Genomic DNA, 22,868 nt, shown 5'->3' with positions numbered 1-22,868 from the left:
ATTGAGTGGTGACTTTGTGTCCAGGTTACAAAAAGTGGGCGGAGCCAAAAACAAATTTCACTGGGAAAGTGTAAACTGCAGTCCTTCTTACACTGTTTATGGCAGGGTTCACAAACTTTGCCCTGATGGTCACTGAGTGACTGAGATTAATATTCAGGGATGTGGGTGGAGCCTATAATAGCCAATCACAATTCACCTGTTTATTTTCAAGTGGACTATTTAAATTGCTGCCATTTTTACACTGTTAATAGCAGATGCCTCAAACCTGCTACAGTTGGTCATTGGGTGACTGGGGTTTAAATGCTGGAGAGGGGCGGAGCCACAAACAGCGTATCTGATTTAATTTCTATGGGAATATACAAATTATTGATGCCAAGGACCCCAAAGCTCACAAACTTGGTCAATGAGTGTGCGTTAGGGTTAGAAAGTGGGCGGAGCCAACACCAGTCAAATACATATCCGGACAATGCCGGGTCATCAGTGGGTGGAGACAAATACAAATTTCACTGGGAAAATGTAAACTGCAGCCATTCTTCAACTGTGCAAAGTTTAAAAACCCTGACATTAACAGTGTGTCACTGGGTGACTGGGATTAATATTCAGAAAAGTAGATGGAGCCTACAAACGTGAATCAAACTTCACCTATTGCTTTTCAAGAGGAATATTTAATTGCTACCATTCTTACACTGTTAAGAGCACGAGCCTCAAACCTGGTACAGTTCGTTATTGGGTCACTGGAGTTCAAATTCAGAAATGGGGTGGAGCCACAAACAGCCAATCAGATTTGTTTCATTTCAATGCGAATTATTGATGCCAAAGACCCCAAAGCTCAGTAACTTGGTCATTGAGTAATTGTGTGTTAGGGTTAGAAAAAGTGGGCGGAGCCAACACCAGCTAAATACATACCCGGGCAACGCCGGGCAATCAGCTAGCATATATATACAAATATCACTTCCTGGTTAGCGGCCATGTTTTTTGTTTGTAAACACTGCCTAAAACTGGTGATTAAAAACCAGGATTGCAGCGGGAAGCGGCATAAATGGCAAAGAGGGATCCAGGAGATCACAGTGACTGGTATGTTTTTTATTGTACAAATTGGACAGTACAGATTCTCTTTAAGAACTATATTCTATTAATAACTGTATACTTATTGAATTATTGTTTATCATGGTCTGTATTAGTTTTGTATACATACTATAGACTAATTGCACTTAGCACCTTATACTTTTGTTTTTATGTGCTTCCCATTGCCTGCATTGTTCATTTACTGATTATGCATGCATATTGATACTCTCTTATATGTATTGTTAGGCTCCAGCTGCATACTTATCCTTCGCAGCCACCCATCTCCATCCCTTTGCTTTTAATAGTTATTGTCTCCCCCTGTTTTGGTTTCCCTATTGTGGGCTCCTTGTCTTGTTTATTTTAATTGAAATTATCAATAATAAAAATGATATATTTACATTTTTGTTCAATTGGTGCATTGTGAGATCTTTTTTTCTCCTAAATATGTATGATTGCTTTGCTCTAGATACGCACACTTGTAGTGGCTGGATAGTGTACTGGTTAATGGCTCTGCCTTTGGCATGGGAGACCAGGTTTTGAATCCTGGCTAAGGTCAGTACTTATTCAGTAGAAAGTCCTTGGGCAAGACTTCCTAACACTGCAGGGTGACCCCTTGAGCACCCTCTTAGTGGCTGCAGCTCTTGAGCGCTTTCATTCCAACAGGAGAAAAGTGCTGTACAAATATTAGGATTATTACATAGATTGTGTTTGGATATAATTTGGGCTCTTGTTTCTTTGCATAATTTTGTATCATCTGCAATGTTTAATTATCCTTTAATCTAATCCCGTAGGACACATAAATAAGACCAGAGACATGTAATGTGTGATGCAAGAAATTTAATGTCTACAGAAAGAGAAATCACAGAGAGAATAAATCAGTATTTAGGGGTTACAAGGGGGAGCCTATGTGGAGCATTTGAAGGGAAATTGATTCGTTTCTTGTATTGATTAGAAGGAAAACTAATGATTCGTGTTCAGTACTACATTCTACTGTAAGTCTTCAGCTCCTGTGAAATAAAAACAAATAATAATGAATGATATGAACAGATGCATACAAGAGGATTTTTTTTTTTAAAAAGACTTTAAGTTTAGAAGAAAATAGATGTTAAAATTATGATAGGAAAAAAAATATATTTCAATGCAGTAAATGACAAATAATGTATCAACCTAACGGTAGTGCAAATTTACATAAAGTATATCAAAAGAAAGAGCAATGAATCTCATGAAGAGGTTTCCAGGGGGTCAGTACGCAGTGCTGAAACCTGTCCTGTAGCGGTAATGCTGCTACCAGCAATCAGGACAAATGCTTACGCCCTGGTACACACCATACAATTTTCTGTTAGATTTTCTGTTAGATTTACCTGCTAGATAGATATTTTCTAACATGTTGAAAATTATCTATCTAACCATCTATCTGCAGAGCAATTAGGCATTGTTCTACCCAGCAGGAGATGACCAGAAGACAATGTACCACAGATAATGATTTGTCTCTACAGAAAAGAATCTAACAGAAAATCTAACAGAAAAATCTAACAGAAAATTGTATAGGCATAAGACAGTTATAATTTTCTGCCAGTGGTGGTAAGTCCTGCTGATAGGGCTGGATTTCAGCCAAGGCAGCCTTGGGGCGATTAGTTTGCAAGGGCGCATTGTGGGGAGCAGGCTGGTACTGGCAATTTACCTGTCTAAACATGTGCAGCCAGCCAGACCCGATCTGTGCTTCAGGGTTTCCTATACACAGCTACAGGGGCCGGGTCTGACATTAAGGCATGTACGGGGTTGTGAGAGGTGTGCAGGCAGTGGCATCTATTCTTGCGGGATGTAACTCTCCTCCTCCTCCTCCTCCTCTCGTCACTGGGTGTTGTGCAGCCACGCCCCCTTCCTCTCCGGGCTGCTTGTCACATGCCGCGTGATTTAAGTCATAGAGCCATCAGCGTTATGGGGCAGAAACTTCAAAGCCTTGGAGGGATGTGTGACCAACTGACCTGTCACTGGAAAGTAACTAAACAACCCTGTGTAATGTGTGTGCATACCTCCCACCCCTGTGTAATTTGTGTACATACCTCCCGCCCCTGTGTTTTATATGTGCATACCTCCTACCCCTGTATAATGTGTGTGCATACCCGCCACCCCTGTGTAATGTGTGTACACACCTCCCACCCCTGTGTAATGTGTGTACATACCCCCCACCCCTGTGTAATGTGTGTACATACCTCCCACCCCTGTGGAATGTGTGTACATACCCCCCATCCCTTTGTTATGTGTGTACATACCCCCACCCCTGTGTAATGTGTATACATACCTCCTACCCCTGTGTAATGTGTGTGCATACCCCCCACCCCTGTGTAATGTGTGTACATACCCCCACCCCTGTGTAATGTGTGTACATACCTCCTACCCCTGTGTAATGTGTGTGCATACCCCTGTGTAATGTGTGTACATACCCCCACCCCTGTGTAATGTGTGTACATACCCCCCACCCCTGTGTAATGTGTGTGCATACCTCCCACCCCTGTGTAATGTGTGTACATACCTCCCACCCCTGTGTAATGTGTGTGCATACCCCCACCCCTGTGTAATGTGTGTACACACCTCCCACCCCTGTGTAATGTGTGTACATACCCCCCACCCCTGTGTAATGTGTGTGCATACCTCCACCCCTGTGTAATATGTATACATACCTCCTACCCCTGTGTAATGTGTGTGCATACCTCCCACCCCTGTGTAAAATATGTTGTTAATTTTGCTTACTGCATTCGCTGTCATACCCTCTTGTCTTATATCAACTGTTGTATTGCATATTTTTGTATTGTTATAACCTGTGTGTTATTGTACAGCGCCACGGAAGATGCTGGCGGTGGCGCTATATAAATCAATAATAATAACAATAATCATTAATCACCCTAAACTTGCAATCAGTAGCTGTTACTTAATTTAATCCTTTTTCCCATAAGTATATTCTCAAATTCATAGCTTCACCTAAAATGCCCAAAGGCCTAGCTTTTAGTCCATGTTCACAGTGACCCTTGTCACTATGAGACAGCAGTAATGCAGCAGATATGTACAGTGGCACCACACGCTATGCTCACATTGGGTCAGGTACAGTGAAGCATACAGTCAATAAAAATATGCTTCACTTCTACTGTTAACATGCATGCTTAGTAGTAGTGTAGTGCGTTGCAGTGCCACAGCCCATTATAATGTAGTGCACCTGGTGCACTGTGAACATTGCATAGATGGTGCATTGCAGTATGGTAGGCCATGTTACAAAGCGGCTCTTACTCTGCAAGGCACAACTAAGAACATGGTCTTTATCTCCTGTAACTGTATTTAGGGGGTCATGATGGCCCAAACAGTTCACCCGCGGACAGTTCCCGGCAAACAACGGCATTCACCGTGGAAAGAGCTTTAATGCAAACATTTTTGTCCAACATTTGTGTTTGTGTTAAAGTCTATTGCCTCCTAACGGTTAAATACAAAACCCCTATAAGTGCTAGAAACACCAAATTTGAAGGAGTTTGTATGTTCTCTCTGTGCCTCCGGTTTCCTCCCACATCCCAAAAAACATACAGTACACAAGTTAATTGGCTTCCCTCTAAATTGGCCTAGACTACGACACATACACTACACGATATAGACATAAGACTATGGTAGGGATTAGATTGGGAGCCCCTCTGAGGGACAGTTAAGTGTCAAGGCAATATGTACTCTGCACAGCGCTGCGGAAAATGTTGGCACTATATAAATACTAAATAATAATAATACGAGTAATAAAGGAGGACAGTGGAAACAAGAGGTAAAGCTTTTTCAAAAAGCTCTTGGGCTTGATTAACAAACCGGCGCTAAGTATTAGCGCCGGAGTAAAAAGCGGGAAATCGTGCGTTCGAAATCGCGTGCGCAAAGTTTCTTGCGTGCACAAAGGATTAACATCACGCGCAAACATTAGTGCTGCCCGGTGCGCCCAAAATGTCGAACCCGGTGCACTGAAAACATTGCACCCTGTGCGCCCTAAACGGCGCACCGATGCAACATTTAGGGCACACCAGGTGCAACGTTTTCAGCGCACCGGGTGCGACGTTTCGGGCGCACCGGGTAGCGCTAATGTTTGCACGCGATGTTAATCTTTTCTGCACACAAAGTAACAGCTTTGGACGTGCACACTAGTTAGCACCCCAGTTTGCACGTCTAAAGTCTTAAGACATGCTAGCTCAGTTAGCACCCTTTAGTGAATCGCGCCCCTTCTAATTTTTGAAAAAAATAAATGTTAAAGTCACAGGGAAAAAGTTGCTATTTAAATATGGTAAAATGACATATTTTTAAAGGTAAGCATATATGTTTAATTAAGATGAATAAAGGACTTTTTTTGTGTTTTTATTTTATTATTTTATTTAGAATTTTCTAGATTCTCATTGGTCTGTTAATAGACTAATAGGGAGCCTTGGAGGGAAATTTAAAGATGCCTTTGCTTTAGTTATACCTAGTATAACTAGAGCTGGGGCAGGGAGCGGCAGTGTGTGGCGGCGGCCGGCGGAGATCTTTCAAACAAGCTCATAGAGGATATTGGCATGGGATAATTTCTGAGGATATTGGTGTGGTAACATGTTTTAAAGTATTCAAGTTTAATTAAGATGAAGGACTGTTTTTTGTTGTGTTTTTATTTCTTTTAACCCTTTTTGGAAATGGGTAAGGGGTACTGTGTACTCATATTACCTGCCAAGGTGGCTGGCACCTGGGGGTCCCCTTCTTAAAGGGAAATTCTGAAATGCCAACATTAGCCCCCCAGTAGAGATGTCATGAACGTCACATTTTGGGTTCGCGAGCAGCGAATGTGTACTTCTGCCATAGACTTCAATGGGCAGGCAATTTTTAAAACCTACAGGGACTGTTTCTGGCCACAAAAGTGATGGAAAAGTTGTTTCAAGGGGTCTAACACCTGGAATTTGGGATGTCAGTGGGGGATGCATGCCAAAAGTCCCACCAAAAAATACGGAGTTGATGCAGAGTCGGGTTTTAATCCCTAAAGGGCAGAAATCGCATTACATTCCTACAAATAATGCACTGGAGTGGTACTGTGCCTGCAACTTAATATGGCCACAATAGCAGTAGTGTGCACAGCTATGGGAGTCAGTGGGCTGTGGAGTGTCACACATAAAATAAAAATCAGGAGACTGATGTACTAGCCCTCAAAAGGGCTATTTAGGGTGCTTTTAGAAAGTAGTCAGTGAGGATCAAGAACACAGGCCTAGCTAATGCTTTCCTTACCTGTCTGCAGCAAGTCTGACCCTGCTCTCACCAACAGCCAGCAGCCAGTAGAGAATGAATCCAATATGGCCACCACAACTGCTTTTTAATAGGGAGTGGGGGTCGAAGAAGGGGGTGCTAGCTGATTAGCTGCCATGTGTCTGCTGACTGTGAGGTAAGGGGTCAAAGTTTGGCTCCATGATGAAGTATAGGGGGCGGGTTAAAAACCCCAAATGTTTGCAGTTCGCTGAGAATGGGAACAGCAGACATTTCGACAGCAACTGTTCGCCGGCGAACAGTTTGGGCCATCTCTATTGTTAGCTCCCACCTCCTCCTAGGGCACCAGAGCCCCTTGTCCTTGGATTGGACAAGGGACTCCTATGCAATACCACTGTCCGGGTTTTGGTACACTTTATTAAACTTTTTTAAACAAATTGTGGCTGCAAAGATGCCCTGAAAGTTTTAGAAGTTTTAGAAGTTCGCCTGCCAATAAAGTCTATGGAGCCCGCCGCGAACGGCTGGATCACAAACATTTGTGGTAAATTTGTGTTTGTGAACTCAAAATTTGATGTTCGGGCCATCAGTAATCATTAGTGATGGGCGAACACCTGGATGTTCGGGTTCGGGAAAGTTCGCCGAACATGGCCGAGATGTTCGGCATGTTCGGGCCGAACCCCGAACTTTCCGAACATCCAGCTTTTGGGGGCCATATGGGGTCGCAGGCATAAGGGGGGAGCATGCCCCGATCGCGGGGGGGGTCGGAAATTCCCCCCACCCCCTCCGCTAGCACTCCCCCCTCTGCCCGCTTCCCCATTCAAAAGTTTAAGCAAAGTACCTGTAGTGGATGGCCTGGCAGTGGGCGGCACTGTGGAGTGAGGAGGAGGAGTCCGGAGAGTGACGAGTTGAGGGAGGCCGGGCAGCGGGCGGTTCAGCGGAAGTACCCTTGTGGTACTTCCGCCCTTTCTCTGACCTCACGCCCGCTGCCCGGCCTCCCTCAACTCGTCACTCTCCGGACTCCTCCTCCTCACTCCACAGTGCCGCCCACTGCCAGGCCATCCACTACAGGTACTTTGCTTAAACTTTTGAATGGGGAAGCGGGCAGAGGGGGGAGCGCTAGCGGAGGGGGTGGGGGGAATTTCCGACCCCCCCCCCCCGCGATCGGGGCATGCTCCCCCCTTATGCCTGCGACCCCATAGGGGGGCAGTATTCGGCCGAACAGGGCCCTGTTCGGCGGCCATTAGAAGTTCGGGGCGAACCCGAACTTAAAAGGCCGAACACCATCAGGTGTTCGGCCGAACGCGAACATCACCCGAACAGGGTGATGTTCTGCAGAACCCGAACAGTGGCGAACACTGTTCGCCCAACACTAGTAATCATACATAAATAGTCCAGTCCAGGGCTTGGACTGACCGGCTTTTCACTGGCCCAAACATGCTGACATCATAATGAGCCCTCCTCTACAGGAAGCTAGTCAAAAAAATCAGCTTTACAGCCAGGAAACTAGCAGTCTCAAAAGATGATCAGTGATGGCTGTTTGTATATTTTCATCATGATATTACTGGAATAATGGAATATGGTCAGCAATACGTTAATCATCAAAATGTCATTATTTTATTAAGTGTATATAGAAAGAACAAATGTATTATTATAAAACTTCTCCTAAGAAATAAGTGTTAAAATCAGAATATATTACGTACCACATGGATGTTGTGTGTCTTTGGGTTATTAATTGCCGCCACCGAGAAGTGGATTAAGGATACCTTCAACTAAACTTTTACTCTCAGTACCTCCAGCACTAAGAAGACCTCCAGCGCCACCTCCAGCACTACCAAGGGCATTATTGAGTAGATCATTTAGTTTTTTAACAAGGTCTCCACTGCATTTAGAGTCATTAAGGTCCTCTTTCTGCAAGACAATAATCAAGCAAATACTGAGCTTTAGATGCATAGATTTATATATAGATTTGCATGTGTAAATCATTGAAATATTATCTCTGTTAATCATTTACTAGATAAATAACAACATCTCCAAATTAATATCATGTGTAAATCATTGACATAGTATCTCTGTTAATCATTTACTAGATACATAACATTTCCAAATTAATATACAGTATATGGACAAAACAGTTGTATGATTATAAAATAAAAATAGTAACTTTCACTTCTATTTTTGTGTCAAAGGGGATTGAGACAGTCATGAAAATAACTTGTTTAGACTTTGGAAGAATTAGAACCTATGTCAGCTCTCTCTACTGTACCTCACTTCCTGTTCCAGGGACCTTCTACACTAGAGCCCAGATCCTCACTGGAACAGGAAGTCAGGGTAATGCTGCACAAATAACAGCAACAACCATTCACAACCATTAACATCAGAAGTCTTGACAAGCAAAGACCACTTGGTATCGCCCCTATACTGCCACCTGCCAGGCTTTTCACTAACTTTGTTCATACCACAGTCCATTAGACAGGACTTTAATGTGCTGGATGCACTGACCTATGGGGTTGTATGTAGTCACACATAGCCAGTAATGGTGCGGGGTATTGGTAAAGAGTGTGATTCATTGAGTAGATCGACCCTACATTGTGGTGAGTATAATTGCATTTCAAGAAGGGCTTTGGACAGTCGGGATGATTATGATGTGCTAATTACAATTTTGCAAAATTTGTGTAATTTTAAAATGGGGTTGTCAGCCAGAAAACTAAATTCTATTTAACCCCTGAAGGACTTCGGTCTTCAACAACCCCCCCCCCCCCCCCCCCCCCAAGTGACCAGGCATTTTTTTTTTTACAATTAAGGCCACTGCAGCTTTAAGGGCTCGCTGCATGGGCCGCGCAACTCAGTACACAAGTGAACACCCCCCCCCCCCCCGCCCCCCTTTTCTGCTGGTTGACTATGATTGCTCCCAGGATAATAATTTTTTTTTTTATTTAATATTTATTTATTTTTTACGATAAATTTGCCTATACTTTTTTTTTGTCTCTCCCTCCCCCCGCCAGCCAGTCAGTGCGATTGGCTGTCATAGGCTTCAGCCACCCAGGGGGGACACACGGCTTTCCCCAGTACATTTCTGCCATAGGGGCAGCACGGTGGCGTAGTGGTTAGCTATCTCGCCTTGCAGCGCTGGGTCCCTGGTTCGAATCCCAGCCAGGGCACTATCTACAAAGAGTTTGTATGTTCTCTCCATGTCTGCGTGGGTTTCCTCCCACATTCCAAAAAAAAAACATATGGATAAGTTAGTTGGCTCCCCCTAAAATTGACCCTAGACTACAGTACTTACACTAAATAATATAGACATATGGCAATGGTAGGGATTAGACTGTGAGCTCCTTTTAGGGACAGTTAGTGACAAGACAATATATATATATATATATATATATACTGTACAGCGCTGCGTAATATGTTGGCGCTATATAAATACTAAATAATAATAATTCACAGCGCTGTATTATGTAAATAGATGGCGGTTTTGCTGTCTAACAGTCTCTTTCCGGCAATCGTCACTTGGAGACTGATGACGGAACGGAGATGCATGCAATGTCCTGCAAAACCCTGCCTCTGGACTTCACGTCAATTGCCATGGAGTGGTCCTGGGACTGCCGCCACGTTCACGCCAATCGGTGTGGAGCAGTCCGCAAGAGGTTAAACACCGCAGTGTGTTTAAAATGGTGCCAGAAATCTCTCTCTGTAAGTACAAGCTCTTCAAACTATTCAGGAATCTCTCTGCTGTTATTATAGTTTCTCAGTCCCCCAGGCTCTTTTCTGTGCCATTCCCAATGACCCTCCCACCTTCCTGCTTCTCACTGATTGGCTGAGCAGACTGCTGCCTAGCTGAAACATTATCCTCTGCTCACTCCTGTTTACACGCAAGGCTGGGGTGACTCAGCGATTGGGGAGAAAAGTAAGAAAAGTTAAGGGAAGAAATTACATTAGGATTTAGCCTCAAACTGTGGTCAAAAGACACGTTTCCCAGCAGAAACAGAATTCTCTTCATTTACTATATACAAGTCACTGAAATCAAAACATAGACAGTACAATACATGTGTTATGTAAGTAGATCAAGTATTTATCTACTTATATATGTGCTTTTTTTCCCTGGCATAGTATGGGTAATCCTACTGCTTTAATGAATTTGATTACGATTGTAATGGAAATTCATAATCACAAATGATGACTAGACATTCAATTATCATTATTGCAATAATTTTTGTAATTACAATTATTTTTGTGACATTTTTGTAATTACAAAAAAAAAATTATAATTAGAATCATTTGTGTGAAGATCTTTGTATAAAACCATTACCATTTTGTTTAACTTGTAATTTCATGTAATTTTTTTTGTTATTACACTAAAATATGAAATTAGGAATGAAACATTAAATTACAATATAATGCAAAATTACGACATTAATTTACAAATCCCAAATTACGCATTGTCTAATAATTACAAATTATGATTTTGTGCTGTAATTATAAAATGTCATGTTGTAATTACACAAATTCAAAATATATGTGATGGTAAAATATATACCCTTAACACATACCTCAAGCCTGTCTTTGAGTGCTTTCACTAATGCCTATAAAAAATCAGGTAAGTTTCAAATTAATGATGAAAATAGAAAATATGATGATCAAAACACAACAGAGCAGTTCATTAGGGCATATAACCTGTCTGGTCATTTGGGCCATGGACCACAATGTAAATTGCAGTTATGGCAGCACCAACTGTATACTTTGGGAGCTGGTGGCACCTGACCTGAGTTTGGCCATTGTGGCAGCAGCGGGGGCACGTGATTGGTTGCCTGGGGTTTAGGCTATTACAGTATGTAGCCGAACCCCACATCACCTGTTGGCTACTATTAGGTGTAAGAGCCGGTTCACACGTGTTTTAAAAATGTATCTATGGGATACGTTTTGAGAAGCAGACAGAAAGGAGCCACGGATCCAAATGTTAAAAATAAAAAAGTGCTTCATTTTTACAATAATTATGTATACATGATTTAGTCAGTGTTTGCCCGTTGTAAAATCTTTTAAATCCCTGATTTACATACTGACATTTATTACATGGTGACATTTTTACTGTTGGCAGGTGATGCAGCTGCTGCATGCTTTTTTGGCAATTGGAAACAGCTGTAAACAGGTATTTCCCACAATGCAGCAAGGTTCACAGACAGGAAACTGCCAAGAGTACCACGGCCCTCAGAGTTTCTTGTGGGAGGGGTTTCACCTCAATATCAGTCATACAGCGCCCCCTGATGGTCTGTTTATGAAAAGGAATAGATTTCTCATGTAAAAGGGGGTATCAGCTACTGATTGGGATAAAGTTCAATTCTTAGTCGGAGTTTCTCTTTAAATATACTGGCCGTCTTTACTTGTACAGAAAAACTGATCCGTGTTCTCCGTGCTAGGGATGGCCCTGATTAGGAAGGAGAACTCATGGAGAAGCATGTGATCAGTTTGATCAGCTGATAGATTTGTAAGGTTCTGATTTGCGGTGATGACGCCCTGGTTTAACACATGATCAGGACCAGCAAATCAGAAGCTTGCAAATCTATCAGCTGATCAAACTGATCACATGCTTCTCAATGAGTTCTCCTAAGTGGGGCCATCTCTATTCCATGCTTGAAAACTGAACGGAGAGTCCGGATTTGGCACTTTTTTTCCAGGAGCTCAGATCCCCACAGAAGCAATGAATGGCAATACAATAATGGATCTCCTTTCACACACAGAACTTTGCACACAAAACAGAGACAACAATGGATTGCCTGCTTCCTTCCTATAGGCCAAAAAATGCTGGATGAAACACTCCTTTAGGTAGCCAGATGCCAGGGACAATTGAAAATGGCTCGGTTCACATAAAAACGTAAGCTACAAAAGTACAACCACTTTGAAAAACTGATTCGTTTTTCAGGAAAAAAAAACGTATCCCTTTGACACTGATCCGATCTGCGCACCCTCTTATGTGCACCATGCCTTAAAGAGACACTGAAGCGAAAAAATTTTTATGATAATGATCTTTATGTGTAGTACAGCTAAGAAATAAAACATTAAGATCAGATACATCAGTCTAATTGTTTCCAGTACAGGAAGAGTTAAGAAACTCCAGTTGTTATCTCTATGCAAAAAAGCGATTAAGCTCTACGACTTTCAAAGTCCTGGAGAGGGCTGTTATCTGACTTTTATTACCTCAACTGTAAGTAAACAAATGTCTTTTTCTCTGCTAGAGGAGAGGTCATTAGTTCACAGATTGCTCTGAAAGAATCATTTTGAATGCTGAGTGTTGTGTAATCTGCACATATTAGAGAATGATGCAATGTTAGAAAAACACTATATACCTGAAAATAAAAATATGAGAATATTTTCTTTGCAGCTAATCTTCTAGTAATTATTCATAGTACACAACCAATTCATTATATCATATATTTTTTTTCGCTTCAGTGTCTCTTTAAGGTGGCCACACACCATACAAATAAAAGATCCAATTTTTCACCAATTCGATAATTACAGTCGGTTGTCCCAAAAAATCGAGAGCTTTTTCTTTTCTCCGATCGGATTTCCCATTTTTATTTATTTATTTTTTATTTTTTGTTTTTATTTTCAGAGATTGGACATGTTGGAAATTTCAGACCAACTTTATCAAGTATTGTATGGTGTGTGAGGGATTGTCAATTGCTTGATGTACAGTTCCAATCGATTTTTGTTCTGAGCTTTCAATTATTTTATTCATGATTGGGGAGAAATGTAACATAGGTGTGTGGTACATTGGTCAGATTTTTGAACTGTTACAATCAGTCAGAAAAATTGATTGCTATTGTTGAATTGGACAGATATTTAAAACTGATATGGTGTGTGGCCACCTTATGAGAGAGATAGTAGAGATAGGTTAGGGAAGGCAATATTAGAATATTGTCATATTTTACTATTAGCATGATGCAGTGCCCAAATTAGTGAACAGCATGTTTTAAATGTGCGCTAATACCGGAATCCCTAGTTTGCACCGTCGGTGGCGCCGACGGAAGGCTGCCCCAGCACACAGGCTCCACAACTTTCTTCAATTTTCTGTGTTTTTTAGGTTTTATTTTTACTTTTTTTTGTTTTGTAGCCTTAGTTAAGTGTATAGTCGTTAGGTTAAGTGTTAGTTAGTTTTTGAGGCAGCCGACAGCAGGATCTCCAGCACCTCAGCAGCCTGCACGCTGAGGCGGTAGGCCACCCACGTGGTGAGACCGTGAAGATCCCTGCCTGCTTGCCATCCATAGGGTCGCTCCGGCATCACTTACAGAGGAGGACCCGGGCGCAACTCTCCTATCCAGAGCCAGCTCCCCGTACTCCACCAGCCAGACACAGAGCCAGCTCCCCGGACTCCACCAGCCAGACACCAGAGCCAGCTCCCCGGACTCCACCAGCCAGACACCAGAGCCAGCTCCCCGGACTCCGCCAGCCGGACACACTACAACCTCCGACGGAAGCCCGCCTCCTCCTCTAGCTACCTCCCGGGTGGTCCTGGTCTTCGGCAGGCTCCCAGCTGCAGCCTGCACCCGCATGTCGCCGGACAGCACGTGACTCCAGGGGACTCCTCCGACAGCCTCCGATAGTGACCCGCCTCCTATAGCCACCTCCCGGGTGGTCCTGGTCTCAGCAGGCTTCCAGCTGCACCCGCAAGTCGTCGGACATCACAGCTCCTACTGAAGCCTCCGCTCCTGCTCCATAGCCAGCCAGCCGCAGGCTCCACACGTTACCTGCTGCCTTCGGACTCCTCAGAGTGCTCTCAGCTGCTCCCGCCAGACGCCTGCCTCCACCGCTCCTGGTGCGGACTACAGCAGGAGCTAAAAGGTGCCCCCTGCCCTGTGGACTACAGCAGGAACTAAATGGTGCCCCCTGCCCTGCTCCTCAGCAGGCCCCAACTGTCCACCGGCCCCCTCACCACATGTGCTAAAGCTGATCATCATTGTCCAGCCAGATGCCCGGAGTAACATCACCTCTGTCTCTGGCTTCAGCAGGTATGTCTACATGCACATAACCCCCACCATGCCCAGCTGCTGGGTAGCTATGGTGTTGTTCCCTGCACTCTGCTCTGCTGCTTTGCTCCTCCTGCCAGCTCCCCTGCACATGTATGTATTCTACACAGGAAGGCTTGCTCTTTTAGTTCACTACTACGACACGCTCTAAACCAGTCTGCCTTGTCCACAAGCCCCCAATCATGTCTGCAACCACAGTGACGGTAACCCCCATGCCATCCCACACCCCACGCACTGCTTTTACAAGGGCACAGCTCATACAGTGGGAGCATTGTGGGGCCCCTCAGTTGGGGCACGGGCTCCTATGCGAGCCTGTCTGGAGGCACATCCAGCGGATTACCAGCTCCACCCCAGAACCCAGAGCGGTCCAGCGCCGACGGGGCTGCCGTGCAGGTGCCCTTGTAAGACTGAGGAAAAAGGGCCTGCGTTCAGCCATCCCTTCAGCACTCCTGGCAAATGTTCGCTCCCTCCCCAATAAGCTAGATGAGCTTCGCCTCCTGGGCGACAAGCGGGAGATTGGCAGCAATACCCCTGTCCTCTGCTTCACAGAGACATGGCTTCATGAGGACATTCCTGACAATGCCCTTCTTCTCCCGGGCTTCAACCTCATCCAGGCAGACCGCGATAACACGCTCTCAGGGAAAAAGAAAGGCGGTGGGGTCTGCTTCTACATAAACTCCTCATGGTGCCAGAACACGTCACTACTTGCCAGGAAGTGTACCCCCGAACTTGAACTCCTACTTGTCAACTGTAAGCCGACCTACTCACCCAGAGAGTTCTCCTCCTATGTCCTCGTAGGCGTCTACATTCCGCCTGACGCTGACGTCAAACTCGCCGAACATGACCTTAGCGACATCATCACTCACTGGGAGACGACTCTTCCAGACTCCTTGTTCATTGTTATGGGCGACTTTAACAAGGCTAACCTTCGCCGGGAGCTGCCACGGTTCCACCAGCATGTAGCCTGCCCCACCAGGAATACCCGCACTCTTGACCACTGCTACACGGTTCTGAGAGAGGCCTACAAGGCTATCCCCTGGGCTGCATTGGGTTCCTCTGACCATTGCCTCATCCACCTGGTCCCCACCTACAGGAGACGACTGGAATCGGCAAAGCCGGTGCTAAAGTCCACAAAAGTGTGGTCAAACGAGGCGAAGAACAAACTCCAGGCCTGCTTTGACAACACGGATTAGAAGGTCCTGGAATCGCCAAACCTGGACGAGTGGGCAGACACTGTCACTTCCTACATAAGATTCTGCGAGGAATCCTGCATTCCCTCTAAGTCCTTCAAAATCTATCCAAATAACAAACCTTGGTTTTCTAACAGCAACTACGACAGCTGCGGAAGCGCAAAGAAGCTGCTCACAAGTCTGGCTCCCTAGAAGACTTCAGGACAGCCAGGAACTCCCTCAGCAAGGAACTGAGAGCCGCAAAACGGGAGCATGCGGAGAGGTTGAGACAGAACCTCAGCTCAAACGACCCAAGGGCCGTCTGGGAAGGGCTCAAGTTGGCCACAAACTACAAGCCTCCCCCCCAACATGCCACACCAAGCATTGAGCTAGCCGAGGAACTCAGTAACTTCTATTGCCGGTTCGAGGACTCAACAGAACTGCAGGGGCATCCTACACACTCTGCCCCCCTCTCTGCAAGCCCGAGCTCTCCCACCCCAGCAGTAAGCGAGGTGGTGGTCTTGCGCCACCTGTCCACGCTGAATGCTAGGAAAGCCTCAGGCCCTGATGGTGTGTCCCCAGCCTGCCTGAAAACCTGCTCACGGCAGCTGGCCCCCATCCTTACTCCCATATACTCCAAGTCCCTAAATGAAGGCAAGGTCCCTACATGCTTTAAAAAGTCCACCCTCATCCCTGTTCCCAAAAAGCAAGGTGTCACGGACATTAATAATTTCAGACCAGTGGCCCTCACATCCATTGTCATGAAGATCTTTGAGAAGGTGATCCTATCCTTCCTTAAGGACTCCACACTACACCAACTGGACCCGTTTCAATTTGCGTACAGAGCGAATAGATCCACTGACGACGCGATCAACATCTGCCTGGAGTACATCACAGACCATCTGGACAGACCGGACTCATATGCTAGAATGCTCCTCCTGGACTTCAGCTCGGCCTTCAATACCATCAGCCCCGGGATACTGCATAACAATCTTGTGGACCTTGATGTCCACCCCACCCTTCGCTGCTGGATCATGGACTTCCTAACAGGCAGGTCCCAAATTGTGAAGCTGGGCAACATCTCGTCCAAGCCAAGAACTACCAACAACGGAGCACCTCAAGGTTGTGTCCTGTCACCTTTCCTGTTCTCGCTCTATACTAACAACTGTATATCCATGACCAACTCCGTTAAGGTAATCAAATTCGCTGACGATACCACCATTGTTGGCCTCATTAACAAGAACGATGAGCAGGCTTACCGGCAGGAGGTGGACAGGATCTGCCACTGGTGCCGGGAGAACAAGCTGGTTCTTAACACTACCAAAACTGTTGAGATGCTCATTGACTTCAGAAGGCAGAGCACCAGCCCCGGTCCGATGTACATAGATGCATGCGAAGTTGAAAGAGTATCCAGTGTTCGCCTCCTGGGCACAACAATCTCAGACAACCTGAACTGGAAGGCGAACACTATCTTAACCCAAAAGAAGGCCCAGCAGAGGCTGTTCTTCCTGCGTCAATTAAAGAAGTTCGGCATGGCCCAAGAACTTCTGAAGTCCTTCTACTCTGCCACTATCGAGTCGGTCCTCTGCTCCTCCATCCTCGTCTGGTATTCTGGTGCCTCTGGAAGTGACAGATACAAACTACAGAGGGTCATCAGAACAGCGGAGAAAATAATTGGGAAGCCCCTCCCCCCACTGGAGCTCATTCACAACTCCAGGTTGGGGTCCAGAGCAAAGAAGATTGCCAATGATCCATCACATCCAGGTCATCGTTTCTTTACATGGCTACCATCGGGCCGAAGGTTTCGTGCTATCCACACCAAAACAACGAGACACAGAGACACTTTCTTCCCTACAGCAGTGAGACTCTTAAACTCCAACTAAGCCCCCCCCCCCCCCCCCAAGGATGCACCTTTCTAGTTGCTGAGCCCATGTTACTGAGAGTATTATTTTTAATTTTATTTAAAAGTCTGTCCTTTTGTCCTTCATTGTTACTTATCTGTTTCTTTTGCACTGTTATTGTTTTGCTACCACTGCACTGTCCTTTTCTCGTTGTCTCTTTTGCTTGCTGCAGCAACATATCTTCTACTGTCCTTGTGTCACTGAAATTCAATGTATTGCCAGTTTTGAGCCTGTTTGTTGCTAAAACCAATTCCGGGCATGACCCAGTCGTGCTTGGCGAAATAAAATGATTCTGATTCTGACAAAGTACATGTTTCAACTCAAGTAATATTAATGGAGTTCATCACACTAGACTCTAAATCCCTCCTTCATTTCCCTAGCAGAGCGCCCCCTGTCTGTTAGCCGGGGGTCTCGCTGTTCTTCTGCTTCCTCATCTCAAAATTTACACTAACTTCTCAGATCCTTCCGCCTCTATGACATCACAACATTAGGGGGATCAATCAACAGTATCTTTATCAAAGATTTGCCATTGAATTGGATTTACAAACAAAGCCTAACACTAACCTTCACCCTTCAACAACCATGCCTGCCTCGCACAGTCCTAACCCAAACTCTAACACTAACCCTAACCTGTCTCTCTACCATAACTCTGTGTGCACTGATTCTTATAAATGATGTCAAGCACTAACCTTCCACATAAATTATCAACAACACACGGTACCCAGCGATGTTACTGAGAACCCAAATCATCAATCCTTACATGTGCCGGCCTGACCTATGAGAGCAAAAGAGAATGGTGGTTCTGCCCACTGTCCTAAAATAATGCCTTGTGGGCTTATATTTTATACAAGTGCTTGAACTGTTAACTTTTTGGTGTAAAGGTATCAGTAATAGTAACTTCACCAAATATCATTGCACAACTATAACTAATGATTAATTCCCAGACTAACCTAAACATAAGACTAATATGATTTGGGACCCCGTACTAGCCTTCTACAAATCCCAACGTGAGCTATACTTCCAGATTTCTAAAGCCAGCACTACCCAGCTACTAACATTAGGGGTGCCAATATTTGTATAGCAACCACTAGGGGACACCTGCAGTATTTCCCCTCGGTTCTGTCCCATGGTTCCCTGCTATCTTTGTCACTCTTTGGCAACACATTCCCTTGTTTCTCATACTAGCTGCACTTCTCACTTATGGGGATGAGTTTTAATAAGAAAATGTAAACCGAGAACTGTGGCTGGATAGTGTAATGGATAGTATACTGATTAAAGGGAATCTGAAGTGATAATAAACATATGATATAATGATTTGTATGTGTAGTACAGCTAAGAAATAGAACATGAGTAGCACAGATATGAGTCTCATATTGTTTCCAGTACAAAAAAAGTTAAGAAACTTCAGTTGCTATCCATGCAAAAGAGCTTCTCTGAGCTCTCTGACCAAGCATGGTCGGCTACCGTTCTGTTTTCTGAAGCACTTGTCTCAACCTGTTTTTTGTTTGTTTAATATTTTTTCTGCAGGAAAGTTCAAAGGATCATTAGTTCTGTTTCATAGTTTAAAAAACAGAGTGTAGTTTAAAAAACTGGAAACGTTAAAGAGACTCTGAAGCAAGTAAAATTTGCCATTTTTACCTTGTATTTCACTTCAGAAGTCTCAGCACAGGTAAACCGCTGCGTCCCCACCGCAAAACGAGGGCTTTAGACCCCCAAATCCCCGGGGGGCAATCCTGACAGCGCTTCCTGGAAGATGCAGAGCTTTCTGTGGTAGCTCTGCCTCTACTGATGTCAATCGCCGCTGATCGCTGCCTCTCCCCACCCCTCTCACTCTTACTTCACAGAGAGGGGTGGGGAGAGGCGGAGATCCGCACGGCGATTGATGTCAGGAGAGGCAGAGCTACAGCTGAAAGCTCTGCCTCTCAGGGCAGCACAATCCTCGACCAAGATGGTTGTGGATGTTTGCCCCGGGATTTGGGGGCTCTAAACCCCTCGTTTTACGGCGAAGGCGCGGTGGTTTACCTCTGCTGAGACTTCTGAAGCGGAATACAAGATAAAAATAGCAAATTTTATTTGCTTCAGAGTCTCTTTAAAGAATGATGCAATGTTATAAAAAAATTCTATATAACTAAAAATAAAAATATGAGACTCCTTTCTTTGCTACCAATATTCTGTGAATTATTCGTACTACACATACAATTCATTATATCATATATTTACAAGTTCATTATATTTATATATTATATCAAGTTTTTTTAAGGGCTCTGCCTCACACAGGACGGTTTTGAATTTTGGCTCTTACTGTATCTTTTCAGTGAGAAGACCTCAGGCAAGACTCCCTAACACTGCTACTGTCCTAGTGGCTGCAGCTCTGGTGCTTTGAGTCCGCCAGGAGAACGCAGGATATAAATCTTCTGTGTGGGCTGGTGCACACCAGAGCGGTTCTGAAGCGTTTTTAATAACGTTAGCGGTTTGAAAAGCGCTTGGCTAATGTATTTCAATGGGATGGTGCACGCCAGAGCGGTTCGCTTTTTCCACAAACACAAACTCGGGTCCTGCAGAATTTTTTAGATTTCTGAGGCGTTTCTGCTTCATTGTAAAGTATAGGAAAGTGGAAAACTGCTCTGAAAAACGCCAGATCTGAGCAGTTTTCCAGGCGTTTTTGTTACAGTAGCTGTTCAGTAACAGCTTTACTGTAACAATATATGAAATCTGCTAAACAAAAAACGCTCCAAAAAATGGTAGGATGTTTCAAAAACCTCTCTAAACATGCCTAGAATCGCTCTAAAAAATCTGCTTTAAAAACCTCTAGCGTTTCGTGGATCTGCTAGAGGTTTTTGGTGTGCACTGGGCCTAAGTCTAAGTTTACCCTAAACAGAGGGGTTTGTTTGGTTTTTTTTTGTTTGTTTTTTTGTTTTTGTTTTTACAAAAATATGAACTGTATCATATCTTATTTTGACTAATACATTTTTATTAAAAAAAAATCTCATCTTTTAAAAAATGTAATTTCTAATTCTTGGGAAACCATTGCCAAATTAACACTGGTTATATTTTCTTATCATGCCATATTATACATTATACAGAACTCTTTGTATAATGTAATTATGACTTACCTTAGAATCACCACTATTACACTCAACACAATCGACTTGCTCCTATAAAAAGAGAAAAAGTCACTTTCACAGTCCTTAATAATGTTACATTAGCATGGCAAATAAATGTCAGTCATCCAAGAGGAATATTCCTAAAGATGCATCTGTAGCACAATGTCACTGCTATACAATAACTTCAAGGCATTCATGCAGCCTCAAAGTGACTGCCCAGTGTGGCTTTATTACAAAGTGTGCATCTGGTGATTGTGCAATAATGATGTAAAGTCATATAGAAGTAAATGATATATTTTTACTTATAAAGGTGCAAAATTTTATTTGTCACAGAATAACATCAGCACAGTTTAAGAGAGTCTGAAGCCTTAAAAATTACCTCTTTTTATTTCAGAATGCTCTTCAGCCTTAAGAGCAAAGATGATTCGTTGCATCCCCGCGACAGTACGAGGTCTTTATCCCCCCCAAATTCTATGACTTTCAAAGTCACAGATTTTGCTGCCCGGGGAAGCAGAACTTTGTGCTGTAACTCTGCCTCCAGTCCAGTCAATCACCACCGATCGCAGCCTCTCCCCACCCCTCTCAGTCTACTTTCAAAGAGAGGGGCGGGGGGAGGCGGAGATCGGCGGTGATTGAATGGACTGGAGGCAGAGCTACGGCACAAAGCTCTGCCTCCTACAGGTAGTACCGGAGGATTTTGCCACAGGGATTTTGGGGGATGATAAAGACCTTGTACTGTCGCACAGATGCAGTGAATCATCTTTGCTCTTAAGGCTGAAGAACATTCTGAAATGAAAAGAGGTAATTTTTAAGGCTCAATACTGTTAACTACTTTATCCAAAACTACAGTATATGGACGTCCTCTGTGACTTCATCTAAGCCACAAGGAGGTAGATATACATCTTGTAGCAGAAGCACAGCTGTGCACAATTGGGCATTGCTCCTGTGCACACCCCCGGCACTATCTGCAGCAGCACTAATTGGTGAATATATGTTCCCTGAGCCAATAATAATCAAATATGCTCACCATAAATTGTGACAGGAACATAATATAAGTTTTTTTGTTGTTGTTGTTTTTTATAAACAGTAGTAATAGCCAAAGAGAATGTGTGCTTTTTATCTACAGTAGTGCTTTTATTTTTAAACTTTTTTATCATTATACTCCCCCCTTCCTCCCTCCCTCCCCCCGCCAGAAAATCCCCGTGATCAGCTGTCATAGGCTATGACAGCCGATCACCTCCGAGCCCACAGAGGGGACAGCCTTGTCAAACAGCTGTCCCCAGTATAGCACTGCCGTGGCTTGCAGTGATGTACAAGCTAATTAGACGGTAGTTTCACCATCTAACAGTCTCCTAGTGGCGATCGCCAGTGTGAGGCTGAAGGCAAAGCGGAGCCTACCAAGTGGAGATGCACGCTCTAATCCTGCAAAATGGGCCCCAATGACTTTATGCTGATTGCCGTTAGGCGGTCCTGCTACTGCTGCAGCGGCCACGCCCATTGGCGTGACGCGATCAACAATAGGTTAAAAAGTTATTCTCTGAGCTAGTCGACTAACTTGTTTGAACTCATAACTGTTTTTTTGTGTGTGTTTTTTTCCCCCTATTTCCAGCAAACTCTCAGTTGATTTGTAGACCTATGTTGGCCCAGCAAGGGTAAGAGGCTTCATCAGCTAGCTCTTATGCTGGACACGCATGGTGCGTTCCCGCACTCGATTTCCCGCTCGATTCCTGGCCGCTCGATTATTTTTGACATGTCCGATTCACTTTTTGATGGATTGTTAGGTCGATTCGGCATACTTTACATGAGAATCAACCTAACAATCATCGAAATGCACTCGGAAATGCTCGGAAATAATCGAGCGGCCAGGAATCGAGCTGGAAATCGAGTGTGGGAACTCACCGTGTGTATCCAGCATTAGAGCTTGGCCTTAAATTCACATCATGGTTTGCTTTGAAACAGAGATTAGAATAGGAGGAGGGAAAGAGTAATGCTGGGGAAACACGGTACGTTTCTGTACCGTGTATCGAGCCGCTGATGCTGGGAGCTGACCATTTCTGACAGGTCTGATGACCCGCTGGATCGGTTCCCCACTCGATCCCCGCGGGCGGACAATAGCGGGCAGTCGAGCGGAAGATAAGGAAGCGCCCGCGGGAATCAAAACGGACGGCGGCAGGGACGCGCGGGGACACGGCGGGAGTCGATCCGGTGGCTAATCGAGCCGCCGGGTAGACCCGTGTATTCCCAGCATAAGACAGAAGTTAAAAAAAAAAAACAGCCAGTGAAAAGTGTACGGAGAGAAGAAAATATTGAGAGAATAGGTGAAGAAGATGAAAAAAGGGAAGAAGAAAACAAAACAACAAAAAAAAAAGGAAC

General features: G+C 44.4%; 1 protein-coding gene across 2 annotated transcripts in view; it reads right to left on the bottom strand.

Annotated features, from left to right (window-relative positions):
* Positions 1 to 1,887: 1,887 nt before the first annotated feature.
* LOC137528637 (uncharacterized) overlaps positions 1,888 to 22,868 on the bottom strand; it is a 177,150-nt gene continuing 156,169 nt past the window's right edge. For both annotated transcript variants that reach the window (XM_068250045.1, XM_068250046.1), the window contains exons 5-8: positions 20,505 to 20,546; positions 10,851 to 10,883; positions 8,004 to 8,211; positions 1,888 to 2,072 (exon numbers count right to left, since the gene is read on the bottom strand). In XM_068250045.1, the coding sequence (XP_068106146.1) occupies positions 8,032 to 8,211; positions 10,851 to 10,883; positions 20,505 to 20,546 (255 nt within the window). In that variant the 3' untranslated portion in view covers positions 1,888 to 2,072; positions 8,004 to 8,031. The remainder of the gene's footprint in view (positions 2,073 to 8,003; positions 8,212 to 10,850; positions 10,884 to 20,504; positions 20,547 to 22,868) is intronic.

This window comes from Hyperolius riggenbachi, chromosome 8, assembly GCF_040937935.1.
Source record: "Hyperolius riggenbachi isolate aHypRig1 chromosome 8, aHypRig1.pri, whole genome shotgun sequence".
NCBI classification, from domain to species: domain Eukaryota; kingdom Metazoa; phylum Chordata; class Amphibia; order Anura; family Hyperoliidae; genus Hyperolius; species Hyperolius riggenbachi.
Note: the sequence above shows the minus strand (reverse complement) of the source record. Positions and strands in the feature narration are given on the sequence as shown.